This window comes from Octodon degus, unplaced genomic scaffold (genome assembly GCF_000260255.1).
Source record: "Octodon degus isolate 3935 unplaced genomic scaffold, OctDeg1.0 scaffold00098, whole genome shotgun sequence".
Lineage (NCBI taxonomy): Eukaryota > Metazoa > Chordata > Mammalia > Rodentia > Octodontidae > Octodon > Octodon degus.
Window position 1 is genome coordinate 724,946 of NW_004524674.1, and position 10,018 is coordinate 734,963.

Here is a 10,018-nt window from a genome sequence, read left to right on the forward strand (position 1 = left end):
GGAGAGTTGTGAGGTTCGAACTCCAGCAACCTGAGGCTGACAGCTTTGTGGAAGCAGCCACTTAAAGGACTGAGCTAGGGCCAGGCCCCCTAAATACATTTTTAAAAAGAGAGAAAAATATGATGTTGTTAAAAAGCAGCTCCCCCCACATCTTCCAGTGAGGAAATCCATAGAAGCTTCTGTGATATGAACCAAAGTCAGAGTCAAGAAACTTCATGACAGTGGTGTTAGGGGACAATCTATTCTGGTTTGGCTGTAAAGACTCTGAAAGGAAAGACTGTCAATACCTTTGTTCTGTTGTTGTTGCCAGGCCATCTATAAGAAAGAGTAACACCTTGCTCTTCAATATGACTGTAAGGAAATGGGAAGGGCAGGGCTGTGGACTTACGATGCGCAGACTTGAGTGCCATACACTGGGAGGCAAGGCGCCCCATCAGCCGGGAGACAAGGAGTTGTAAATCCAACCCCCAAGACACTGCAACATCAGGTAGCCCATAGGCAGTGACAGTGAATTTGTAGCCCCACTCATTGTTGCTGCTGTCAGAGTGAAAGAGAAACTGCAGCCGAGGACCATCTTTAAAAGTCACTTTCTAGAGGCAAACAACAGTCATGTGGTCAAACAGATGTCTGGAGGCAGCATTTCAATATCAAGAATGCTCTTTGGGATTCCAAACACTTAAATTTCACAGTGGTCTTTATGTCCAAAAGTCCAAAGCTACAAAAGTGTGATTGAAACACAAAATTCATAACTACTCAAGAAGCAGCAGAAACTACAGTGAAGTGCTGCTCAGCTTTCTAAACTCCAGGCAACCATGCACCTACTATCTACTCAGCTAGAGATGCTCACCCAGTCCTTTGCTCCCATCAAAACTGACACTAGTGAGGTCAGCAATCAGAGGCAGGTCTTTACCTCTAGCCCTGAGGTCAAGCATACTAACTCTTGATTTTCATTACAGGCTGGGCCCTCCTGCTGGACTCATTGGCCCTTTTTTACTAAGAGTGATAGCTCCTCATTTACTCTGGGCAATGCTGATAGAAACAGGGGGGTTTTCAAACTTTTCTATAAAGAACCAGATAGCCAACATTTTAGATTTTGCAAGCTACATAGTCTCTATTCTGCCACTACAGTGCCAAACAGACTACAAATGAAACTCAAAAGGCCATGGTTGTGTTCCAAAACACTTAAATGCCATAAATTTTGAGAGTGCTGACAAGGGAGAACTGCTGCAGAAGTAGGTGTTTTATGTCTTTCTTGGAATACCACTTACCTTGGGCCATTTATAAGTGCCAACTTTTGTATCATAGCGTGTTTTCCCACCTCTAGCATCAGTAAATTCCAGATAATCATACCTATGAAGGAATAATCATTATTATTTCTCTTCTCTTCTGATTCATTTTTGCTTGGGGCAAAAAGACATGTGTGTCTTACCTCTTTTCAGTTTCACACCTTTCATCAAATTCTACCTCAAAATAGGTTGCCCCTGGGCTAACAAAGACAGACACTTCATGGCAGTTATTTTCATAGTTGTGAGCAGACTCCTTCGTCCAAGTATGCAGCACCACAGGCTGTTCCTGCTGCCAGGCCTCCGCATCCAGCTAGGCAAGCAAAGGAGTCAAGAGAAAACAGGATTCATCACTCCAAGCCAGTCATGTGCAACAGACTGTTTCTCTATCAGGGCTACAGGTAGACATGTTTTCACAGCCCTACACTAACCATCAGACATGCTGAAAGATACCCCTGACCGCAGCAGACAAGTACTTTTGCTACAGTATAGGAACTCTGTGAACAGTTATAATCTTTTAATCTTTCACCTATGATAAAATTTCCTTTTTCTTTCCTTTCATTTCCTTTTTTCTCTCTCTTTCTCTTTGTTTCTGGTGCTGAGAGTCAAACCCAGGGAATAGGCAAGGGTTCTACCCACTAAGTTGTGGGTTATCCCAATCCCACATCTGTCTCTTACAAATCAATATTAGTATGGATTTCCAATGGGAAGAAAACATTGAATTAGGGATTTAAGAACATCCCACCTGAGATTTTAGCAAATTTGAGACCACTTTCCCTTTTTTTGAGTCTCGTTTTACTTGTTAAATATGTATGCCCTTTCTACTGCCATAGGGTTGTTGTGAAACTCAAACAAGAACATGAGAAAATTTGATGTACTATAAAATTAGGTAAGAAAGACAATTCTTTTTTTTTGTTGTTGTTTGTTTGTTTTTTGCAGAACTGGGGATTGAACTCAGGCCCTGGTGCTTGCCAGGCAAGCACTTATTCTACTGAGCTATCTCCCCAGCCCCTGACAATTCTTTTAAATATCAGACATAATTTGGGTTCCAACAAGCATTCACTTACATAGAGCAGTTGTACCTTCAAATAATCTTTCTAATGGTAACTGACAAATCAACTTGATCAGCATTTACTATTCAAAGCTGGCAAAGCCACGAATAAACTGCCTTCCAGAGGCAATTCACATCTCTCCTGGTTTGGGTGCCAACATGGGTTACCTTGCTCAGTCCTCCTTCTGGGTCACTGCAAAGCTTCCTCAACAGCTCTGTGAGGGTACTAAACTCTCGCAAGAGTGTGCAGTGTGGAATGTCTAAAGCACAAAAGTCCAGCAGGAAAATCACCTAAAGGAAGAAGAATAAGCACTTGTCACCTACCTCAGACTCTGCTGGTGGTGTGGACCACCAACCCCCACACTGCTCATACACTTTGACACCCTTTTTTCTTACCAGCTGGCGAGTTGCCATCGAAAACACCGAATTACACAATTTTTCTACTATGGTCTTTCCACTATACTGTGACAAAAAGGATTCCAAAATCATTCTTGTGCTTGCCAAAAACTGTACCACATCTATCAAAACATAAAAAAAAAAAAAGTTGTATCTTATAGAACACATCACATGCTTAGTTGTTACAGGGGTAAAGTGAGAGGGGGGCCAAAAAAGGTGTGTATATGGAGGATTCTATAATGAAAAACCACGAGACCAATAAGTGGCATTCAAATCGTTTCCTCTGGGGGAAAAGCAGTGCAATATGAATATGGTATTTTGTCCTTGCTACTGTTAAGTGGAGAGACCACTTCTATAAGTGAAGTTACACGGTGGATGGACCTAGCTGTCAGCCTCCCTCTTCCCTTATTGTACGAGGGGCTCATGCATTAGGGGTGCCTGAGCCAAAGTGGTGAGCTCTAGGTTCAGGACCCAACACCAGAACAGTCCGTCACAGTAGCTGAGATTAAGTTTGATGGAACTGAATTTTTCCAACCTGCTATCACAGAATCTGTTGGATTTCCTATCATTTTCTGTGAGTTGACAGGACATCAATCTCAGTTTTCCCAGTACTAGGCCAAGGTCATCACAGTGGTCTTATACTTAGGATTTTATGTCTTACTTTTTTTGAAGAGTAGGAAAAATTACTAGGCAATAAGAATGAGGAATAGAAATAGCTCCTGAGGACAGGAGGGGTCCCAAATGGGTTGCCATCATACACCTTGGATTTTCAACACTTAAGACTTTTTGTTTGGATAAATTGACTAAGACAGCATGACAGTCTCTCTGAACAAGAGATATCACCTAAAAGTACTGTATGCTTACAGGGCAATGTTTAGGCTATGGAATGACCAAATTCTACAACAAAAATATTTAGGGGCTGGTCAGACAGGAAACTTGATGAATTTCTGGTTTTAGAAGACAAAAATGACCCACAGGTCTGAATTGTGGTCAAACAACAACTTAATATGTGAGTTACTAAAAAGAGAACATTCGCAGAGCCAAATCCAATACCCCAGCCTACTTTTGTACATCTTATGCTGACACTCACATTTTTCAATAAGGTCCACAGCAAGCTCTTTGGCTCCAGAATCTGTGCTCTTGAGCTGCAGGTAGCACCAGGAGAGCAGGCTACCTTGGACGGACCAGAACAGGGAGAACAGCACAGAATCAACCTCCCCTTGGGCCCCACTGAGCATCAACAGCTCACACTGCAAGGAAGCAAAAAGAAACCATGTAAACAAGGCCAGTCAGAGAGGACAGCCAGCAGCCACTGGCAAAAAACAAGCATTCTGTACAGGGAATAATCACAAAAGAACTTTTGGCAAAGCAGTGAATCAAGAAAGATGACATTGTGAAAACTTGACCTTTGGCTGGTGTGGTGGTCCATACCTGAAATCCCAGCACTCAGGACACTGGGGCAAGAGATCACTGTTTGAGGACAGCATCTTATCTCAAAAAACCAAACCAAACAAAATATACTTCCCTCTTTGCTTGCAGCTTCAGAACCTACATTAGGTTTTGTTCCATGGGACACCTCCTTCTGCACTTCAGGAGCCCTACCTCTTCCTTCTCTCACCTCATTTCTTCTTGCTCTGGCTCCTTTCTCTGAGGGTTCAATCAGATCTCTCTCACCTTAGAAAAAAATTCTTCATCCTTTCAAAGATACTGGTAACATTCTTTGGGATTTCTGGAAAAGCTTTGCTCTCCAGGTAGTGATGGGACACCTGTGGCAGTGGTGTCCACAGCAACAGCAGAATTGGGTGTGGCAACAAAAAGAACCCAGACGGAGGTAGTTTCTTGAAATGAAATTCATGTATAAGTGAGTACACATGGATGGGTAGCTTACAGAAGTAACTCTAACAACTAGAATGTTACTGGTATCTTTGAAATCCAACTTATACATTCTTAAGCCTATCTCTAGAGATTCTAAGTTGCTTGGGCTAACTTAGAAATCCAAATTTCTGTTAAAATTTCCTAGGTAATCCTGGCAAATCCTTCAGGCTAAAAAAAAAGTTCAAAAATTAAAATATTATTAGTACAGGAAAAAAACACCCTATAGTTTCAGTTTTATTAGGCTACAAATTTGCTAAATGACTTTAGTTTTTAAAAATAACTAAAATAGGTTTTCAAAACTTCATGCCACAAATACACTACTATGTGCTGGACTTCTGGCTGATGCTATCATGGGACTTGGGACAAATCCATTCCTCTTCTGTACACGAAGTCTTAAGAACTTCTGTGCTCTTGCTCCTTGCTGACTACTAAGAGCAGGTAAGGAAAGGCTCCTCACCTGTCTGCAGGACTGGGTGGGAAGCCTCTGTGCTCATATACAATGGTCAAGTAACAAAGGACAGTTGCACTGTGAATGAAGGCCATGGGGGTAGCACATGCCTGCCTTAAAAGCATGAAGCAAAGAAGCTGGGGAGGCAGCTGTGAGGTACCTCTCGTGCAGCCACAGACAGGAGGGTGTTCATGACAGCCAGGACTTCACTGATGTTCATGCCAGCCAGGTCACTTCTCTCAGGTAAAAGTAGAAGGCCACCTGGATCTTTGTCACTGAAAGGACACAACAAGTCACAACACCTAGTTGCAGGAAGGAGATTTCATGTTTTCTATCTTAAAGGGGCCAAAAAAGAACCCAGGGACTTTTCTGGGCCAGTTCCATGGGATAGAAGGAGTTTGGGTCAGAAAGACAGACTGTGGTCTCTGTCCTCCTCCAATACAGACTCATAAATCCTCCAGGCCTTCATCACTTTAACTGCCATCATAATCTCATGATACCTAACATGACAATTCAGGTCACTAAGTCCTGCATCTTCAAATGTTCTTCACATGACACTCCCAGGCTCTAGTGTCATCCTGGCCACCTGATTCTGAAAGGTTTTAGACAGACAGTCCTCTAAGCCTAGCACTCATATCAAGCACAGTCTGTCTTGTAGGCAGTTGTTGGGGCTATCAGTCCTCCCTCTCCTTCAAGAGTCTATACTTACAGAAACGCAGTCTATGGGTTTATGAGCTTGGTAGCCAAAACATGACAAATCTCCAAGTTCTTGCATCCTGGCTTACTTTCTCTCTAAACTACCACCTCTGTGCTTTCGATTTTGTTTAATCTAGTTTGGCCCCCAGGCCCCCTTGGGATAAGACCTCAATCTTCCTTGGTTTTAGTTTTTGTCTTTAACACTCACTTAGAAATTGATGTGCTCAAAGAATCCTCAATGAGTTGAACTCCAACTTGTTTTATAATGGCTGAGACTTGGAGTAAGCTCTTAACAAGACTTATTCAACCATCATTTCAGTCACTCTTGTGTCTAATAACAGCTCACTCCAGTTTTTCTAGTTGGGCAGGGGAAGTACTAATCCAAAAGACATGAAAAAGGGGATCACCAAAGGAAACAACTTTGTAAAGGCTTGAACTATTCTACAACTGATAAAAATTATAAACTTACCTAAAATACGTGCACAGTGAACGGAATGTGAGCTGTAGGGACTGCTTGTGCTCCTGCTCAGAGATATTCTTCTATAAAACCAGAAAGTGTACACTCAGAAAATCTACTTCATGACATTCCATGGACCAAGAGCAGCCTGAAATACCACCACCCACTGTTCCTGTGTATGAGGAAGCATGGGTCAGCAGACTCCCCACAGCCCCCAATTAAAACCTAGTCCACTGCTAGGAGGGATTAGAACCAACCATCTACACAGAAGATGGCAGGTGATTCGGGTTTACCACAAAGTTAACATCCGAAAGTTTTCCTACAGAAAAGCTCCATGGAAGTGTCTAGCAAGTGGCCCTCCAGAAGATATATATTCTCTATGCTAAGAGCAAAGAAACAGGATAAAGACTTTCCTTTTGTCCTATAGGTTCAGAGTCTATGGTGACACACTTCCCAATGGGGGTATTGGCTTACTTTGAGGAACTTTTTTTTCTTAAGTAAATATAGTGAACACCTACTGCTATGCAAGAGACTGAGGGGTCTCCCAAGGAACTTAAAGTCCAGAGCCCTACCTGGCCTAAGAGAGTGGGGAAGAAAGGATGTGGGCACAGTGAACGCAAGCACCTGGAAATAACTGGTTAGCACCATAACAGGTCAGCAGTGAGGTTCATTCCATCAACATGAGAAAGGAAAAAAGAACCCTTACTACTGCTATCAGAAGGGATGGGAAAAAGGCAAGAAAAAGCCTGCTTTGCTAGCAGACACCAATGTCATTCCAGAAGATACAGTTTTATTTTTCACGTGGAACACATGCTAGAAAAAAAAGGCATTTTTCTCAGCTACCCAGTAAAGGCTTCCAGTACAGAAGTGGAACAGATTTTTGCACAGGATATTCTAGACACAATGCTTCTAAATACCATGAGAATTTGTCAGCCCTGGTACTTAGTCTGAGTAACATAGAGAAGGGGTTTAGGAAAGTGAGGAAACCAGTTGAGGTTTAAAATTTGGTTATTTTTTATAGTGCTATAATGAAATATTTACAAACAAAATATATCAAGAACTTATTTCAAATAATGCTAGGTGGCAGTGAGGGGTGAGGCAGGTCAGGAACATTATACATAAAACAAGATTAGCTGAGTTTATCACTGTCAAAGCTGGGTGACAAGTACATCTGGGGGCTGGAAGGATTTATTATACCATCCAGTCTACTTTTGTATGTGCTTTAAAATTTTCCCATTATTTGGGAAAGCAAAAGAAAATTTGGTATTAGGTAAATCACACATGGAGACTATACTGACTTTGTGAGATACCAGGTTATAAGCAGATTGGGACTCAGCCCAGTGCCATGTCCTTTGATTATCTGTGTCTCACAGTCTGGCATATAATTAGTATTAATAAACAGTTGAAAAACTAAACTGACAGTATATTCAGAGAAAGCAGAAACAAAGAGATCCCATTCATTCAGGAATGGGATCCTAATGATAGCTACCATCATGGTGAAGAGATGACTCCGCCGGGTCTGGCGATCAGGAAAAAAGATGGCTGCTCCATTGAGAAGAGTGTTCCTCACTTCTTGTTTTAATATCCCCATGGGCACAGAGTCTTCATCCACTCTATCTACCACTTTAAAAAAAAAAAAAAAAAGGAATCAACTATAATATTCCCTTTATTCCCTGAAAATACAGTTTTGCTATTACTGACCCACAAACTATTTTATTGGGGTTTTTTTGGTTTGTTTTTGTATTTGGAACAGGGTCTCCAGGGTCTCATTGTGTAGATTGGACTTACAATGATCCTCCTGTTTGCAGTCTTCCAAATGCTGGGATTACAGGCATGTGCCACCACGCCCAGTCTCAATCCCCATCTCAGTATGCTCTGGTGGCGGGGCTGGGGCCGGTACACAGGCCTGGGGATTGAACTCCCGGCCCCTGCTTCTGCGTAAGCAGGCAGTTTAATCCACTGAGATATTTGGCCGCCCCTTATTTTATTGTTAATACTAGAGCAAAGAAATACTCATGATAGACCCAGAGCGCAGGCCCGGTGAGTAAGTGAGATGACCCAGGCCCGCAGATCCTGAATAGACCCAGAGCACAGGCCCAGTGAGTGAGTGAGATGGCCCAAGGCCGCTGGATCCTAAATAGACCCAGAGTGCAGGCCTGGCGCTTGAGGTGAGAAGACCGAGGGCCACCAGATCCTGAATAGACCCAGAGCACAGGCCCAGTGAGTGAGTGAGACACACGGGGCACTGGATCCTGAATAGACCCAAAGCACAGGCCCAGCGCGTGAGAGTGCAGGCCCAGCGTGGAACCCTTCAGCAGAACTCCCTGCAAAGAGGCTAGAGACAAGACCCACCCAGCTGATTCAGGAACAGAACATCTTGCCAGAGTGACACAAAGGGCTCAAATCTAACAGCTGCAGCAGAAATAAGTGAAGCATAGCAGCCAGATCCAAAGAACACCCACCTGGAAGAATCTGAACTTCGTAGATCCGGACCTGGTGCTAAGGTACTAACTCTATCTAAGCTCTACACCAAAGGTCAAAAGACAGTGGTATACAAAACGACAAAGAGAAGGAACAAAATGCAGTCTCAGGCCCTGAGTCCACCCACTACCAATGCAGAAGACGCCAGCATAGAGGAAACTGGAAATCACACACCTGATATCTCTGAAATAATAGCGTTGGCAGTAAAGAAACAACTGCAGAAAGGTATAAAAAAAATCAGATCAGAAATAATTTCTGAACTAAAAAAAATGTAGTGATAACTATAATCAAAGAAGTACTAAGTGCTTCTAAAGAATACACTGGTAAAAAAATAGAGCAGAATATAAAAATGATGGAACCCCTGAATAAGCAATTTAGGAAAGAAATAGAATGCATGAAACAGGTTCAAAGTGATATACAGGAAATTAAAACCTCAATCACAAGCTGGCAAAACCATTTGAGGGAAAGTTAAAATAGACTTTCTGACCTTAAAGACACCATTGTAGCTAGTGAAAAAGTAAGAAAAGATCTCTTAAAAACAACTAGGATGAGACCCAGTCCTAGCCCAGGCCCAGTAAGTGTGTGGGAGAGCTTCCGGCTACTCTTCACCAGTGGGACCTACCGGTCCCAGCACAGGCACAGCGTGGGTGACACCCTCTTTCACTCTCTTGGGATGCCCCCATCACTCCATAGTACCCCCACCACCTGCTCACAGAGTAGGAATTTCTGTCGCATTCTGGGAACCCCCAGATCCAGTCCTAGTCCAGGCCCAGTGAGTGAGTGGGAGAGCTACCTCTCCTCCCTACTCCACCTTGTCCCCTCCAGACTCAGCTCACCTTGGCATAAAGGCCTGGGGTGAAACCCTGCAGCTGCAATCCCTGCAGAGAGTAAAGGGGACAGAACCACCCAGCCAGTCCAGGAGCAGAACATCTTGCCAAAGGGGCACAACAGGTTCACCCCCAAGGGCAGCAGCAGGAAGGAGCTGACCACAGCAGCCAGACCCAAGCCAGGCACAGCTGGATAAATACAGACTTTGTAGATCTGCACCTGAACTTCAGTAGGTGCTAAGGTTATAACTGCAACAAAGATCTACAACAAAGGTCAGAAGACAGTGCTACACAAAATGAAAACGAGAAGGAACAAAATGCAACCACAGAACCCAAGCCCACCAATAACAAGTGCAGTGGACACTAACACAGAACAAATTGGGAATCACACAGCTGAAAGCAATGAATCAACGCCTTCTGAAATAAAGAAACAGCTGCAGAAAGATATAGAGGACCTCAGATTGCAAATAAAAAAAAGAAATCCCTGAATTAATAACATCTGCA

The 10,018-nt window shown here is 43.1% G+C and overlaps 1 protein-coding gene across 2 annotated transcripts in view; it reads right to left on the reverse strand.

The window, feature by feature from the left end:
• Zzef1 (zinc finger ZZ-type and EF-hand domain containing 1) overlaps positions 1-10,018 on the reverse strand; it is a 164,423-nt gene that overhangs the window by 73,809 nt on the left and 80,596 nt on the right. For both annotated transcript variants that reach the window (XM_023723333.1, XM_023723332.1), the window contains exons 16-24: positions 7,696-7,829; positions 6,219-6,289; positions 5,214-5,328; positions 3,821-3,980; positions 2,731-2,852; positions 2,503-2,625; positions 1,430-1,596; positions 1,269-1,350; positions 389-590 (exon numbers count right to left, since the gene is read on the reverse strand). In XM_023723333.1, coding sequence (XP_023579101.1) covers positions 389-590; positions 1,269-1,350; positions 1,430-1,596; positions 2,503-2,625; positions 2,731-2,852; positions 3,821-3,980; positions 5,214-5,328; positions 6,219-6,289; positions 7,696-7,829 — 1,176 coding nt within the window. The remainder of the gene's footprint in view (positions 1-388; positions 591-1,268; positions 1,351-1,429; positions 1,597-2,502; positions 2,626-2,730; positions 2,853-3,820; positions 3,981-5,213; positions 5,329-6,218; positions 6,290-7,695; positions 7,830-10,018) is intronic.